Here is a 17,722-nt window from a genome sequence, read left to right as displayed (position 1 = left end):
TGCTGCCCCTTAATCTTTGCCTCCAGAACTATGAGGGAATATATTTCTGTTGTCTCAACCCCCCCACATGCCCCAACCCAACCCTTACCCCCCCCCCCCCCAATAGCCTGTGGTATTTGGTTATGGCGGCCGTGGGAAACACACACACTCGCAGACCTTGTGCTGGTCCTTACTGCTTCTGGACAAAGACTAAATCAGACCTGTCACGGCTTGGGGTTCCCTGTGCAGCCTGCTCCCCACGCCCTCTGGCCTGGCCCCCCTGTCCTCTGCACTCCAGCAACACTTGGCATCCTGGGGCCTGCTTGTTGTCTGCTCTGACCGGCAGGCTTACTCCAGCCCCTTCACCTCGTGACCCCCTGCAGCTCTCCAGAGGAGGGAGGGCCCTTGCCCTCCCTTCCCCTTAAAAACCAACTTCCCCTGGCCCAGACCGGGTGCCGCCCTGGGGACCCACCGCCCTCCACAGCCCCAATTGCCTTCTAGCGACACACTTTACAACAGGATGGCCTCACAGCTGGGCCTCCAGGAGCCAGGGGTCCGACGGGTTTGCTGGCCCAGTGTCTAACCACCAGCACTGCCTGGGCTGAGAGAATGAGGGAGGGAGAATGCCATCAGCATAAACTAGAAGGTTTGCAGTGCCACAGCAGGAAGGTGTCCTACAAGAAAGGGCTGTCGTCGTTAAAATACGGAATCCTCGCTTCTCCCTCTCACAACCACGTGTGGGTGGATTTTCTGCCTCAGCCCCAAAGGGGGATGATGGGTGTATGGGGGAGGGGGTTAAGGTTTTAGCAATAACCCTGCTTTGTGGGGCACCTGGGTGGCTCAGTGGGTTAAGTCTCTGCCTTCAGCTCAGGTCATGATCTCGGGGTCCTGGGATCGAGCCCGGTATCGGACTCTCTGCTCGGCGGGGAGCCTGCTTCTTCCTCTCTCTCTCTCTGCTTGCTTGTGATCTCTGTTTGCCAAATAAATAAAATCTTAAAAAAAATAATAAAAATAACCCTGCTTTGTAATTTTTGAGGTTTCTTTCCTTAAATATCTCTCTGTCATCCCTGCGTGACATCATCTGCTTGTGGCACCCTGTCCTTCCCACCTTTTCTTACAGGATGGGGATTAAAGTGTGACCATGGCCTGCCCTCCGTGGGGTTTTAGCCAAAGTTCTGGTGGTGTGGGGTTTTTGTTTTGTCTGTCTGTCTTCCCTTTCACTTTGGTTTTTGGTGAGAAGCTGCGATAGGTATCCCAGCTCTGAACCAAGAAGCCTGTCCACCGACGGCCACGTTTATATCTGTATTTCCAGGTTCACTACAACGTTGGCAAGAACCTGGCCGACAGAGGCAATCAGACCGCCGCCATCAGATACTACCGGGAAGCCGTGAGGTACAGCAAGCTTCTTGTCTCTTTCACATCCGTGTTTGGTTTTAACTGTCAGGGATTCAGAAAAGACCCCGACTTTTTTTTTTTTTTAAGATTTTATTTATTTATTTGACAGATCACAAGCAGGCAGAGAGGCAGGCAGAGAGAGAGAAGGAAGCAGGCTCCCTGCTGAGCAGAGAGTCTGATGTGGGGCTCGATCCCAGGACCCCGGGATCATGACCTGAGTCGAAGGCAGAGGCTTTAACCCACTGAGCCACCCAGGAGCCCCAAGACCCCGACTTTAATATACCCTTGCCCGTTCCTGACAGTTCAGTGAAGACCACTGAGCGTTAACAGCTCGGTTTCTCTCTCCGCTTCTAGACTAAATCCCAAGTACGTTCATGCCATGAATAATCTTGGAAACATCTTAAAAGAGAGGAATGAGCTACAGGAAGCAGAAGAGCTGCTCTCCTTGGCCGTGCAGATACAGTAAGCGCGGGTTTGTGGGATCCCAGCGGCAGAGAGAGGCGCACCTGCGTTCCGGGGTCGGGGCCTTTCTTTTCCTTTTTTCTTTTTGAAAAAATGCTCTTCCAGGCCCGACTTCGCAGCCGCGTGGATGAATTTAGGCATCGTTCAGAATAGCCTGAAACGCTTCGAGGCTGCCGAGCAGAGTTACCGGACAGCGATCAAGCACAGAAGGAAGTACCCAGATTGTTACTACAACCTCGGGCGGCTGGTAAGTGTAAGGTGTCCCAGGGCTGCAGAAGAAAAGCTTGGGTTTTCCCTTTATATAATAAAATGGTAGAAACGCCCATCATGCCAGTGCAGTACGCCCTATAAAGTTCTTTCGCATGCTCGTCCCGTGAAGGTAGCCATTTGAGGTCTTTGTCTGTGACTCTTTAAGCTGGAGTAGAGAGCAGTTCAACTTGAACTAGGCAAGTGTTAAATTATCTCCAAGGCCACAGGTTAAACCAAGGAATAAATTAGAATTTTTTTAAGTCCCTCGTGCCCTGTAAAACAGTACTTCAAGGGTCACTTCCTGATAAACATCAGTTTCTCTGTTTCAAAAACATGAATAAAAGCTGAGATTAACAAAGCAAACCTGTAACACGGCTGCTGAGTTTCCATCTTCTTCCTCCAGGGACAGCCCCTGCGGTCCTGGGCGCCCGCACTTGCTGTTCTTCCTGTAACAGAAAGCCCGGGGGGATTTATTTGAAACCGCTTCGAGATTGTCCAATGGAAATAGGAAAGAGTGTGTTCCAGGGTGACTTTCTCGTCTTAGTTACTGACTCAAGATCTGATTGCTCATGGTTTTCCTTCCCCGTACTTTATTTCTTTATTCAAATAAATATTGCAACAGTAGTTAATACAATAAGTTTAGTAATGTTAAAATCTGAAAGCGTGTATCGGAAAATGATGGTGACATGGATTCTGTCATTGCTTCTGAGAAACCTCCATTAGGATGCACAGCTCAGTCCTTAAAGCTCTGGATTTTCTTAATGAAGAAGAGAGCCGGACACACAATGATGAGAAATGATGGAGGTGGTGTAACTAACCTTTTTGGGGTCATATATACACGGGCGTCACATCGTCATGTTGTACACTTTAAACTTCTATAGGTTCTGTGCCAGTTATACCTGTGGAAGACTGGAGGGAATAAGACATACCCACAGGCAGCATAAGTCTTTAAATAAGAATGATTATATTCTCCCTTCAGTTTGGCTTCAAGAAACTCACGTATATGTTCCTAATATATTCAGTTTGGTTAAATGAGATTGTTAAGAGAAAGGGGTTTTATTCATTTTAGCCAAACTGCAATACATGAATAGTGATATGATTTTTTTTAAAAAGTTTAGATATAATTTCCCAGATTCCATCCAGCCTAGCCTCACAGGGAGGAGGACATCAAAGTTAGTTTTTAAAGCGATGCCTGTTTGTCCTCACTTGAAGGGTCGGTCCAGAAACTTCTTGGTTTTATGGGATCCTTACATTATCAAACCAGTGGTTCCCAAAACTGGTTGAATATCCAGGTCCTCCCACCCCATCTCAGATTTATGGGATCAGAGGCTCCACAGATGATACAAACATAGGTTTGTATTTATAAAACAAACCAATGAAATTCTCCAGTCATCCCAATACTCTGTTGATGGCCCTGCATTTGGGAAGCAGATCTATCCGAGGACTGAGAAGACAGACTGACTAGCTCAGAGCAGAAGAGACTGTTTGGGGAGTGCAGCCTAGGAAACATGAGTCGCTTTGAGGATATCACAAATCCAGGCTTCCGTTCTTAGCCCGATGGGAATGTGTTTTGGTCTAAACTGCTTTGTTTCTGGATTGGTTAGCAATGATTTTGCATGTTGTGGAGATAGAATTTTATGAATGGAGGAAACTAAGTGACAAGAACGTGTGGCTAATGATGGTAAAGCTTCACTTCTTCCACTACGCATACACCCATTTAAATGAGCAGGTACTGCCTGTGTTATAAGTTTTCAAGTGAAGTAGCTTGTGTGTGTTTATTATTCAAAGAATAGAAAACGTGTTTCAGTTACGATGTATCTGGGGAAGATACCATCTTTTTTTACATACTCTAGTGTGGAAAAGAGGAATTGTTTCTTCCTGGGCTTGGAGGAAGGTGGCGGTAATATTACTGAATCTGTGTCACAGCAAGATGTTTAAACAAGGAAAATTGACAGCAGGCAACTCCTGTTGTCCCACGTAACTTTCTCCAGAGCCACTTGGCCTTTCCCACATTTTTGTTTCCTTTTACATTTTAAAATTCTGTGCTAGTTACAAACTAGATCTAGTTACAAACACGGATGTAGAAATAGCTTTCTCGGTGAAACCTGAAGACCCAAGGAGAGCTGAAATTATTCTAGTGAGAAGCTGTTGAAGGCAGATTTAAAAAAAACTTTCCTCTGCCCTCTTAGGTTCTGTCTTTGGGGCCCTGCAATTAGACTGACTACAGACAAATTAACAAGAGAGAAAAACAGTTTATCCACATATGCATTGTGGATACACCTGGGGGAAAACTCAGTGATGAGTGACTCAAAGAGGTGGTTAGAACTTGGGCTCATATAGCACCTGAACAAAGAACAGTAAATTTATAGAGAAGTGACAAGGGAAAGGAAGGGGTTTTAGGCTTCTGAGGGTGGCAAACGGTCAGAAGGTAAATACAGGTGGAAACTAATGAAGGTTTGTGTGGGTCCTTCTTCAAGGCCATACAACATCCCCAGGAGAGGGGATTTACGGCAGTCCTTATGTCTCTTGTTTCTGCTTTTGGTCACATAAGGGAAGCTCTAGGAATGCTTCTTTCTGCATCTGTTGAATCTCAAGTGTCTTTAGTACAGTGATCCTTACATCCAGGTGATATATTTGGGATAGCATATTTTGATCCTCTATATTGTTCTCTCTGGGGACAGAGAAACCTCACCTGGAAAGACAGGAAAACCTCACCATAATGATACAAGTAGAGACCAAAATCTTCAATCACATAAGGCAGGGTGGATCCTTGCAAAGTCAGTGAAGTGAGAACGGAGGATGGGAGCAAATTGGGTGTTATCTGAACACATGCAGGGACGACTGATTCTGTGTACTGTGTCTACTGCACTAGGACTTGCACGACGTTATATATGACGTCCATATGAATTCTCCCACTTTTCTGTTCCGGAGGTAGCCTTTTAGGTTCCCATTTGCAGAGTGTATCTGCCTACAGCCTTCCAGGTTACACTTAAGGCTATACTACTTGGCAGGCTTTTTCCTTCCCCTAGTAACTGCCTGTCACTGCAGTTCCTTGGGGTTTGAGAAATAGAGAATTTACGCTAATAAGCCCTCTGTAAGAGGTCCAAAGAAAAGAAAACAGATTATGAAAGTCAGGATTTTATACATATGCTCCAGTCCTTGGAATTCATTCCCACTTCCGCGTAGAGGATCATCTGTAGTATTAAGTATATTAGACTTCGTAGTACTCTCTGTGTATATTGTTTACTAATTATGCTTCCGTGAAATGATCTTCCTGTGTTCCCTTCTGCCAACTGTTCTTGCTTATTTAAAGATTTTGCTCTCCATTGTTGTTTAATTATCCAGCTTTTGTCTGCTTGACAGCTTAAAAGCATTAAGAGCTTAATCATTAACAGCTCAACCAACACATTTATATATTGGTGAATAAGACGAAGCTAATAACTTAAATTTTTCTTTTTAAAAATCCTCCTCAGTCAATCTTCAGTAATGAGAGACAGAAATGTGCTTTGATTTCTGCACCCACATAAGAAGGGAATATAATGCAGTTTCCTTGTGAAATAGAAAATTGGGAAAACTGGGTTATTTGCGACATGTTACTATTAGAGGATTTCAGTAACAGTGACCAGAGATACTAACTAGAGATGATTCATTATGCAAGCCTGATCGTATCAGTGAGGAGCCAGTCAGGAAGACAGAAACAATGCTAATTATTATATTGTATCATATTTAGTTTATTTATTTTTTTTGTAATCTCTATACCCAACATGGGGTTCAGACTTACAACCCGAAGATCAGGGGTCACGTGCTCTTTGGACTGAGCCATCCAGGTGCCCCTGTGCTAAGTCTTTTAAATAGAGAAGATTCAGTGTTGGGACTTGGGTAGATAACTGTTGGAAGACTGGATGACAGGATGGAAAGATGATGTTAACTTTGAGAGTATAAGGAAACCTGTAGGGTGGGGGGGACCAGCAGGAGGAAATGGCACGACCAGAACATAAGGGCTCAGAGAAGGGGCTACCATCTCAGAAGCCACCATAATCTCAATAGCTGAAATCATGAAGGGGGACTACTGCTTCCAACCTGGCACTGTGGAGGGAGAGACAAAACCCCTTCAGATGCACGATCAGGGAAAAGGAGGGACAGTGTGAGAGTGGGGGAAGGGCCCCTCTCCCCACCATCTGATGGCACCTGTGACTCCTGGCAGAAACCTAGCAAGGAACCAAGTGGCAAAGGACCCTGAGAAATGTGTTCTATGGAGTACAGAAGGATGGGCATAGGGCTCGTAGGTAAATAATGTGTGCATTGCCTGTCCCCTTTTTGGATTGGTGGTTCTGGCCAAATCCCCATTTTTCTCTGCTTCCCTACTAGTGTTTGTTCACTTCATGCAAGATCCTAAAAGAAGGGGAAAGTTGAGACAAAATGAAAGGATAGTTAACTTTACCTAATTCCATCTGTTGTTATTCTTGAGGAAATAGTAATAATAAGAAGAAATAATAAAATACGTGAAGAATTTTGTTTTTGTGTAATTGAAGTTTTGTTGGTTTGCCTGTGTATTAAGAATGTCACCACAGAAGTTGTCCGGCTGACTCAAATGCATATCACTTGTTAGAGAGAATGGACCAAGAAACCAATGGAAACTCCAATACAAGCAATTAAATGCTGGCATAATTAACACCCTTAATTATTTTACTTTTTGAACTTTTCACATCATTTCCTTACTTACAGGGTGAGATACTGTGACTTGAGTTGCTGAGTCTCATGGGAAATCTGACAACATCATCAGCAAATAGATATTCATAGGGTCTCCCTAATTAAACCTTTCTTTTCCTTACCTAATATGCCACCTGTGTGCTGTGTGGGTCATAGAGAAAGTGAGAATGTTTCTGTTGTCTAATAAAAAGACAGACTTGCCAGTGAGGAAGCAAATTGCCTTAAACTTGGATAAATTGTTATCATTCGTAGTTTTTGCAGGGGTAAAGGAACGAAGTTCATTTAGATGAGATGGGCATTGGAACTGAGTGGAAGAGGGCAAGAGGCTCACTGGCCAGAATAAATCTATCACTTTCTCCCTGGGAATACTCTTCCTAACCATGCACATTGAAAGCTACCCATTGTGTGTTGTTATCAGTGTTAAACAACATGCCCTCTCAAAAGAAAGCCACAGAAAATTCAGTCCTTCCTATAGGAGGCAAACAGGCTTCATATTGCCAAAGCAGGGTGCCTGGCTAGCTTGATCCGTAGAGCAGGTGACCCTTGATCTCGGGGTTGTGAGTTCGAGCCCCATGTTAAGTGTAGAGATTACTTAAAAATATAATCTTTTTAAAAAAATCACCAAGGGTTTTTACATTGCCACTTGAGACTTTTCCAAGGAGTTTACTAAGTATGTCTGATGCACTCATCATTTTGTACATAGACAAGAAGACCCTGCTAGAAGTCCTCCACAAGGTGAATTTAATATATGTAGCTGTTAATCGCATTAAATATTTTATTTACAGCTTTAAATAATACCTTAGCAAAGATAGACTATGTGAAGCGTTTCTAGAAGACTAATGATTAGGTTTTTCATTTATGTCTTTCCGGGAGTCTCAAATATTATTTGGCACCTGGAATTGCTAAATTACAAATTATAGTCAAGAGGTTGTAGGCTCAGAAACTAGACTATGGGTGCTCGTTCCTCTTTTACCACTTCCAGACCCGTAACTGTGAGCAGCGTGTAACTTGGAGAAATTAACTTCAGTTTCTCTGTGCCTCCGTTGTTGCATCTGTACAAGGGGGATGGTTATCTACTTCAATGAGCTCTTTTGAGGGTCAGCTGAGTCACTGTGAAAACTTAGGAGCCCAGTAAGCACAAGCTAGGCTTTGTTTAGTTTAGGGTTTGGTTTTGGGTGTATCTCAGAGAGAGGAAGCAGCGATGTTGGAATATTGATTTTTCGGGGCCGGGCTTTATTTTCAGTATGCGGATCTCAACCGCCACGTGGATGCCCTGAACGCGTGGAGGAACGCAACTGTGCTGAAGCCGGAGCACAGTTTGGCTTGGAACAACATGATCATACTGCTCGACAACACAGGTACAGAACGGCGCCTCGCGTAGATCAGGGGACACTACGCCCCAGTGCGGCGCCATTGGCTTTGTCGATGTGCTTCCCGGAGAAGTCGCCCGAACAGATTCTATGTGCTTTTTTTCTCTAGTGTGGATGACTTGGAAAAAAAGTAACAGAGGCTAATAGTTTACATGCCAAAAATTATCTTCTAGAAAACAGTTTTCTTTGACATATTGAAATATGTATGTGTGGGGGAAATGACACTTGACTTAGAATTAGTGCTGAGCCATGGGGGAAGATGGGCACGGAGCTCTCGTTTCTGGAGACCGATCTAGCATCGCCCGTCATCTCGGATGCTGGAGGTACCCAAAAGTGCACAGTAATGGCTTTGGGGTTAATAAATGTGAGGTCTGTGCTCTCAAGTTCATGGACTCTTCTTAAAAGAGATGCCCTCAAACCTATACTCAGAGCCATGGATTCTTAGTCTAGAGATAATGCTACCAGACTTGTGATTTCTGAGCCGGATCTTAGCTCCAGCAGCTGGAGTTACTCTCCTCCCCTTCTTTTGAAAAAATCCACGCATCCTGTAAGAAATGATAGTTTTAATTTGGCAGAATTTCAAGCCAGTGAGCTGTCCAAGCAGTGCGGAGAAGAGATACACACTTGCCTCTAATGAAGGTATAAAACGTGTACTTCGATCTGATAAATATTCACTTATTAAAGTGTTACTATGGATACTGTTATTCTCCAGACTGCCTTTCTCCAGTTTAGGTGTAACTGGTATCTGGGGAAAAATGAAAATCAGGTTTTATGTGCTTTTACAGAATTTAATCAAAGGCGGTTTATATATTATGTCAGAATTGTGCTGGACTGCATTGGTTTTGCAATGGTTGTATCGTGTGTGTGTGTGTGTGTGTGTGTGTGTGTGTGTGTGTGTTGTGCATATGCTTATGTAAGTGTATTGTGCGTCTGTGTGTTGCGTGTCATCTGTGTTTTGTGTGTGTCGTATGTGCACATGTCTGTTGGGTTTCTATTGTGTGTGTACATGTGTGTTATGCATTCTTCATTTTCTTCATTCATTCTTCATTCCTCACCATTGGGTACAATGCACGTAAGCACTGTTAGACAGAATAAAACACCAGTACAATGTTAACATGTTTTTCTAAATGTTTCTGTGTTTTCCTCCTAGGTAATCTAGCTCAAGCCGAAGCAGTTGGAAGAGAGGCCCTGGAATTAATACCTAATGATCATTCTCTGATGTTCTCGTTGGCAAACGTGCTGGGCAAGTCCCAGAAATATAAGGTGTGTAAACCGCAGGCTGTGATTTCTGGCGGTTAATGCCAGCATCTGACAGAAGCCATAAGTGTTACTTCTGCCCAGTTAAACTCAGAATTAGGCCAAAAGAGTGAGAGCAGGGCACCGGTGTGGCTCAGTCAGTTTGCTTCCTGGAGAAGTCGCCCCAAAGATGGGTTTGCGGGGTCAGACTTCATGTCCTTTCTCATCGAGTTCATTACCTTGTTCAAAGGTCGGGGGGGGGTGGGGAGAAGCCCAAGGAGGAGCCAGTGACAGCTCGTCCTCGCGAACACCCCCCACTGTGGCACGAAGCTGTCTGGTGCTGTCCCTGCCATCGGACGGGAGCTCTGGGCTGTTTGTTGGGGCTGGCTTCTGCCCTAAAGGAGTAACAGCCCGTGGGGAATACAGGAGTGGCACTTGCTGCCTCCGGCCACATGTAGGGTTGTCGTAGGCTGTCCTCGGGCCCTGGCAGCAGCTGACCAGCGGAACCACAAGATGAGATCCACGCTCTCTCCGACCCAGCCCCCAGGACTGGCCAGGAGTGGACCACGAATCAAAAGGGGCACGGCATGACACCCGTTGTCCCTAAGGGGACTCAGTGTGCCCAACACCCGTGACGTCAAACTTTAAACTGATGCACCAGAACCAAGGGGGCAGTGTGTGAGCTGCGGTTAGCCCAGATCCCTCTGCACAAGAGGTCTGTCTCCGTCGTCGTAAAGTCAGGCACGGGCACTTGTAACACGGGGCACTGGGTTTCTAACACAGATGTTACAGAAAACACACTTCCAGAAACAGCGCCTTAATCCTTCATGACAGAAGGATTTTCTTTTGGGATCCGGAGCTATGTTGATTTTGATCACATGAGGCCAAAGGAGGTGATCAATTTCTGTTCGTTCCACGTTATTTACTTCTCTTCTGCTCACCAGGATATCATCACCTGCATAGTTTTCCACGATAACCGTAGGCTAGTTCATGCACGTCTCATTTTTAAATACCAGGGAGTTTAATAGCTTCAGCACACATTCCAACATTTCTAGAGTGGGCTCCAGAGATGCTTTGTAGGGGGGTGAATTTTTATGTTTTGCGGGTTCACCTGTGGAGAGCTGGGGGAGGAAGGTAAGGTTTTGGTTTTCCCTGGTTGTCCCGACGCCGGGACGTCCAGCGACGACCAGCAACAACCGCTCATTGTCAAAAGACAGCCTCTGTAACCACTATATTGATTTTTCCATCATCCCATAGTCTATAAACTAGAATTCTTTTTTTTTTAAGATTTTATTTATTTATTTGACAGAGAAAGAGATCACAAGTAGGCAGAGAGGCAGGCAGAGAGAGGGGGAAGCAGGCTCCCTGATGAGCAGAGAGCCCAATACAGGGCTCAATCCCAGGACCCTGAGATCATGACCCGAGCCGAAGGCAGAGGCTTAACCCACTGAGCCACCCAGGCGCCCCAATAAACTGGAATTCTATTAAGGGGACAGAACCCACGGTCCAACTTCCAGCTGACATCGTTCCAGATAGAGTAGAAAATACTCCATAGAGCAGAAGGGAGAAATGGGTTTCCTATTTTTCTAGATATTTTGCATCCTAATTGTCTAGGCCAGGGTGCTGAGCCTAAGATAAGGAAAGAGAAGAAAATTTCAAGTCGATTTAGAGTCTCTGGCCTTCCTATTTCTCAGATTTTAGGCTAAATGATAATGTTTGAAAGTTGTCAGAAACCATAACTACTTAGAGCGTAGCTACAAATCTCTGCAATCCATTTGATTTTTTTTTCCCAATGTAGCTAACATGGCAGGAGAACCTTACACTACCTTGAAAGAGTTTCAGCTACTCTACCTCGGAATGTAGACGCCGAGTTCTGGAAGTGGTGTTTGCTGACATCTTGTATCTTATCCCGATGTCTTCATTCAGTCCTTTTTGGATGACATTTCCAAAATACAAATTTTTCTCTGCCCGCTCTCTCTCAAAGCTTGTGGTTCCAGAGATGTTTGCCCAAATGCCCCGCCTGCTTCTCAGGAGTACCACAGGCCATCTCAGGACAGAGAAATCTGTCTTCCTCTGCTTTATAAAATCCGTGATCCTAGATGTGGGAAGCCTCCTTGGAAAACTCTGAGAACGTGCATCTCGAAGGAGCAAACCCGTCCCTGAACCAACAACTCGAGTTGTTTCAGCTTAGTGTTTGATACTCACTAACGCTTGTGTGTCCCTTTCGGGAACACAGATGTAGACGGTGTGAAGAGCTACCCCAGCAGGTGTCCGCAGAGAACAGTCAGGGATCTTTATTTCCTGCTATTATGGTCGAACGGGACCATCCAGGCAACCATGGTCCCAGAATGATAGGATAAGAAGACACTTGGCCGTGCCTCGCAGCAAAGCGATTGAAAGCGAGCCCTATCTGGAGGAAGTGCAAGTCTATACAGGCATCCGTGTACGCGCCTCAGGGGCCTTTGGTCATGGTCATATACAGTACTGTGACCGCTTAGATGACAGATGGCCATCCCTCCCTCATTTTCTCCGCTTATTTTTCCAGCTCAATGGGCTGCTTATGGATTGCTGAGAGGGTCGTGAGTTCTTGCGGGAGGTTAAATTGGCCCCAGCTCCTACCTTGAGAATATTAGAAGTGAGTTCATGGAGGCTGACTGAAAATGACGCTTTTGTGGGCATCCCCAACCACCCGGCCCCTTCCTGGCCACTTGACTTTGGTTCATTCTCCACTGAAACCTGAATGGAGCTACTTCCTTCAAGTTGCAAAATTCCATCCCCTTGCGGGAGGCAGGCAGAGCTCATTAGCGTATCTGGGCTCTCTCTCTCTGCAGCCAACCCCCATCTTCCCCTCACTGCCGCCCTGTCACCTCGCCCCGTGGCACACTTCCCTGACTGCCCTTCAGAACCTCTTAACAGGGTGTGGTCCCGCTGGCCTTCCCAGATTTTGCTGTGGGAAGGACCCAGTGGTACTAAACGAGGACATTAAAAGTGTGAAAACTGTAAGCAGCAAAATTGTGTGTGGCTTTTGCATCGTGCAATACCTTATTTTTTATACCATTCTCTAGGAATCTGAAGCTTTATTTCTCAAAGCAATTAAAGCTCATCCAAATGCTGCAAGTTACCATGGCAATTTGGGTAAGGAAATATTTTAGTTTGGATCCTATCAAAATTCTGTGTAAGTTGAAAGAAATGGGTGCCTTTCTGTAAAATCAAAGTTGGGAGAATGTGTTTTTTTCAAATCTAGCACGTATTGACCTTTATAATCTGGTTCTAAGATGTGTTAAGTTTTTGTTTTTTTTTTTTAAGGAATTATCACATTAAAAAGGTAGCTATGTAATAATCATATTTACAAATCATAATGATATGACCAGACCAACCCCAATAATCCCCCACTCAGTTTATCCCTTTCTTATGATGTGCTTTGATTTTCTTCTTTTGTATGAAAGATGCTAGAACGTTAAACTGAGAAGTACTTTGGAAGTGTCTGGTCTCACTTATGTCCTTCCCTTCTTCCCTGGAGGACCTGCCGTTATAGCCCAGTCTCCTCTGTTCTTACGTTCTCTCATGTCTCAGCTAATCGTGCGTCTATAATGATTTATCCCTTAGAATTCCTTTCTCCCATTTTCACATCTCAATAATTAAGATTTTTAGAGCATAATAGTGTGGATGTTGGGAACGCTCCATGTGTGAATGTGTTTTTACCAAACCTGTTCCCTACAGACTCTAGCTTCTTCTCGGGAAAGTCACGAAGCAGCCACCGTTCCTCCCCTACCTGTGTAAAAAGTTACTTTTACTTAGAAAATCACAATAATAATCAGACGCTTTACCATTCTAATAATTAGATTTTAGATGCCATTTTTTTCTGGTCAGATCTTAATGTTAGGGCCCTTATTTCCAGCAAGGAACAAACAAGCTGTTATTTTGCCAAAAAGACGTAGGGGCATCATTATTCAGATGCTGGACTGCTGCAGGGCTCTGAGCGGCGATGGAGCCCAGCTCGATGCAGCCTGACTTCCTGGAAATTTCCTGCCAACCTTAGCGTACTCTTCCTTTTACTTCTTTTTTTTGTTTGTTTTTAAGACTTTATTTATTTATTTGACAGACAGAGATCACAAGTAGGCAGAGAGAGATGGGGAAGCAGGCTCCCCAGTAAGCAGAGAGCCTGATGCGGGGCTCAGTCCCAGGACCCTGGGATCATGACCTGAGCCAAAGGCAGAGGCTTTTAACCCACTGAGCCACCCAGGCACCCCTTCCTTTTACTTCTTTATGTAATAATGTTGCTGTAGGGAGAAGGCTTATTTCTAGTGATACACAGAACCTCAGGAGTGACCGGAGGTGGTTAAACAGACAATCACCAGGGAGTGTGGTTATAACAAATAAAGCCTGTGGTACAAACAATATTATTTTAAACAAGGATTTTTGAGAACTGTTTGCAGAGGTGCTGTAATTTTTTTTTTTTTTTTTTTTTTTTTTTTTTTTCCTGCAAGCGGTTGGGAACACTGCGAGGTATTCAGGAGCATTTCCAATGAAACCCATCTCTTGCTGTTTCAGCTGTGCTCTATCATCGTTGGGGACATCTCGACCTGGCCAAAAAGCACTACGAAATCTCTCTGCAGCTTGACCCCACTGCATCAGGAACCAAGGAGAATTACGGTCTGCTAAGAAGAAAGCTGGAACAAATGCGAAAGAAAGACGTCTGAGCCTCTCGTCTGCATTCTTTGTTGGTTTGCGTGCATGAAGCCTATTATTACTATTACGTGGTTACGTTTAACCATTTAAAAGTCTTACATGTTGTTTATTTTTCTGGTTTTTTTCTATGAAAACAAAGACATGCAAAAAGATTACAGCACCAGCAATATACTCTCGAAAGCTCGATGTGGTTTTTGCATTGAAATTGTATTTTTTCAGACGACTCAAATGTAAATTCTCAAATTCCAAGAGTGAAATCTTTTTTAATTAAGAAGAAAAAAGGAAAAAAAATTACCCGGAGTGACTTGCAATAGAATGTAACCTGCACTGGGGGTGTGAGCCATGTTGTATAGAGACTAGCACTATGACAGGTCTGTCGTGAGCAAGGAATGACAAACTGACGCCTACAATTTATATAAATATCGAATGTGTCTGTATATTAGAATTTTTATTTAATGGCAAGAAAGAGTAAATTAAGATTTTTGGTTTTTTAATTTTTTTTTTTTAGCAGTGTACTTCACTTGGAAGGAAATATATTTATTTGTATTTTTATGTTTTGAACAGGGCAAAAAATTGAATGAAGAATGAAAATTTTAACATCTAGTGTATTTATATACTTTTTGCCCCATCGGAAGACACTCACTCCTGCAATAATTTTTGGATTCTCCCAATTTCAGCTTCGTAACATAGGAAATTATGTAGTATTCGTATTCTATATAAGCTGTTACTATTAATAGAAATCCAAGCCATGCTTTAGGCAAAAGCAGGCAGCCTGATGTCTTTGTTTTTGTTGTATCCAGTACTAAGAGGGCTACATATCTATGTAAGTTGCTTTTTTATGTTTTTAGCTGTAAAGCAGTTTTCCATTTGGCTTAATGGAACTGCAGTCATTACTATATCCAGAACATGCAAGAGGTAAATTTTCTTTTAAAATAAGGAGCCGCATTTGGGGTATTTGTGGTACTTTTCAAAATTGAAATTTCTCCTGTCTTTTTTGACCAGAATAACCATGTCTGCTTTATTTTATTCTTCTGTATATGCTGTTGAGCTAATGATTTATGCAATCTCTCTAATTTCTTATGCAGTAAAATTATTACACAAACTGGTATTGTGTGATGTCGCATTGCCCTCTTAATAGATGATTTTCAAGTTAGTGAACTTTGTGTTCCTTTCCCTTTAAAATGAAATCAAAGTGACCAATTCGTCCTTCTGGTATGTGGCTTCTCTTTGGTGTCAGGGACCGCATAATAGGACTGCACTCGGGAATTATCCAGGTTTAGAGAATGGGATGCACAGATCCACAGTGAGACGTACTGAATTTTCTACACTCACATTTGGTGGCGGGGGGGCGGGGCGCAAATCTGCGTAGAATTCCCATTTAGAAATCGTAACTTACCATGGCTCAAGGTACATCAGGAAAGAAAGTGATCCTGTCTGACATACATCAGAAAAGAAAGTGCTGTGTTTCAAACATTTCTTAAAAGGTCCCAAACTAACAGTAACAATTTATAGATCTCTCGGGGGCAGCAGCTGTCTTAGTCTTATTTATGTTCCTACCATCCTCAGCCCAGTGGATAATAGATGCACCCTAGGCTTGTTGATCTTTTTTGTTTTTAAAGCGAATTTCTTGCTTTAAAACGGTGCTTTCCTTCTGAGAGTAAAGAAAAATATTTCTTGTGAAAGCTCCTTCAGGACTCTTTTTCCCCTACAGATACTAAAACTTCCGCGTCAAATCAAGACACGCACATCCGGGACCCCTGCCTGCAGAAGCGGTCCCCTTAGCTGTCACCACTCCATCTCTGGGGATTTCTGTCGCGGCTCTCTTCCTCCCAGAGACAACAGTCATTAATCTGATCGATGCTTCAGGCAGTCTTCTGTCTCTGCGGAGCCGAGCACTCTTCTTTCTCCACCTGTGGGCGGCCACCCTCTACTCCCGGGGTCGCCGTCCCCACACTCCACCGGCCACCAGAAGGGGGACGCTGTCTCCCGGATCCCCCCTTATTTTATCTTAATGTTTTTTTTTTTTTTTTTTTTTTTTAAAGATTTTATTTATTTATTTGACGAGAGAGATCACAGGTAGATAGAGAGACAGGCAGAGAGAGAGAGAGAGGGAAGCAGGCTCCCTGCCGAGCAGAGAGCCCGATGCGGGACTCGATCCCAGGACCTGAGATCATGACCTGAGCCGAAGGCAGCGGCTTAACCCACTGAGCCACCCAGGCGCCCCTATCTTAATGTTTTTATTGCTGATCGCAGTAGGGTTTAGGATGGGGGGTTGTCCAGACAGAGCTGGGGAAGTTTCCAGTTTGAGAACTCTCAGAGTCCTGAGCCTCATCCTGCCACCCCGTGAGGGTAAAATCGCAAAATCCTGAAAAGCTTGTGAGGTCTTCGTCTGTTTGCTACACTTCTTCCCTGTTTCCATGCATCTTACAAGTAGCTCTCTTAAAACTTCCCCCCTTAGACTTCACCTGACCGGCCAGGGCCGCCTCCAAAGAGAGCGACACCCCCTTGGTCTTACAGCCTAGTTTTATAGGGCACAACACAGATATCTACATATGTGGCTTTGGCTGATTGGATGTTTCCACCTGTCTGGCCTTGTTTTAGGTGTGTGTTTTAGTACCAGTTACCTGAACCGATATCCATGACTGCTGAGGCCTTTATTAAACAACAAAATGGCTACCTAGGCAACATGGAGTCACTCTGGCTAAGTAGGCCCAGGCAGGCCCTAGGGGTTTAACAGGTTTTAACGTGGAATTGGCCCCAACAAACTGCGCAACACACAAGAGAGGTTCTGGGGAGACAGGGGTTCCAGAACAATGCTGAGCGGTGGTATTTTCAAGATCACGGGCTGAACACGTGTGTGCGATGTAGACTCTTCTCTGAACTGTGCCTTCACGTCTTCACTAGAATCTAGACGCTTGTGACTGTCTTCGTGGTTGTCTGGAAATAGCTGGCTTTTGTGCGCATGCAGCTTGCGTGTGAGAAGAAAATATGTCCCCAGCTGGCTGTGAATCCCATTCTTCCATTTATCTATTGTATGACCTTAGACAAGTGTAATGGGTTGGATAGCATCACCCCAAAATTCAAGTCCACTAGGAACCTCAGAATGGGAACTCATTTGCAGTCAAATGCTCTACTACTGAGCTATACCCCCTGGGACCTCATCTGGAAAGAGGGTTGTTAGAGTTAACCGGATTGTTACAGATAGAGTTAACCAGCTTGAAATGAAATCATCATGGATTCATGACAGGCCCTAAGTCCAAAGACTGGTGGCTTCATGAGAGGAGAGGTCACAGAGAGACACAGAGGAAAGGCCATGGGAGGACACAGGCAAAGGTGGAGTGAGGCAGCCCCAAGTCAAGGAAGGCCTGGAACCACCAGAAGCTGAAGAGACAAGGAAGGATCCCTTCTAGAACCTTTAGAGGAAGTGAGTCCAGCCTACTGGCTTCCAGAGCAACATGCCTGCTGTTTAAAGCCACCCAGTTCCTGGTAATTTGTGGCAGCCTGGGAAACTAGTTCAGCAAGTAACCCCGTGTTTCAGCAATTTGGCTTTCTTGTCTATAAAATGGGGGGTAGTACTACTTGTTTTCACAGAATTATTGGGAGGTTTGAATGAGAAAAGGTATGCAAAGCCC

The 17,722-nt window shown here is 44.4% G+C and overlaps 1 protein-coding gene across 3 annotated transcripts in view; it reads left to right on the top strand.

Moving 5' to 3' along the window:
• The window catches only part of TMTC4 (transmembrane O-mannosyltransferase targeting cadherins 4), a 63,593-nt gene extending 48,322 nt beyond the window's left edge, over positions 1-15,271 (top strand). For all 3 annotated transcript variants that reach the window (XM_045978315.1, XM_045978313.1, XM_045978314.1), the window contains exons 12-18: positions 1,292-1,371; positions 1,729-1,836; positions 1,942-2,083; positions 8,039-8,153; positions 9,316-9,428; positions 12,467-12,536; positions 13,953-15,271. In XM_045978315.1, coding sequence (XP_045834271.1) covers positions 1,292-1,371; positions 1,729-1,836; positions 1,942-2,083; positions 8,039-8,153; positions 9,316-9,428; positions 12,467-12,536; positions 13,953-14,101 — 777 coding nt within the window. In that variant the 3' untranslated portion in view covers positions 14,102-15,271. The remainder of the gene's footprint in view (positions 1-1,291; positions 1,372-1,728; positions 1,837-1,941; positions 2,084-8,038; positions 8,154-9,315; positions 9,429-12,466; positions 12,537-13,952) is intronic.
• Positions 15,272-17,722: the final 2,451 nt, after the last annotated feature.

Source organism: Meles meles, chromosome 14 (assembly GCF_922984935.1).
Source record: "Meles meles chromosome 14, mMelMel3.1 paternal haplotype, whole genome shotgun sequence".
NCBI classification, from domain to species: Eukaryota; Metazoa; Chordata; class Mammalia; order Carnivora; family Mustelidae; genus Meles; species Meles meles.
Note: the sequence above shows the minus strand (reverse complement) of the source record. Positions and strands in the feature narration are given on the sequence as shown.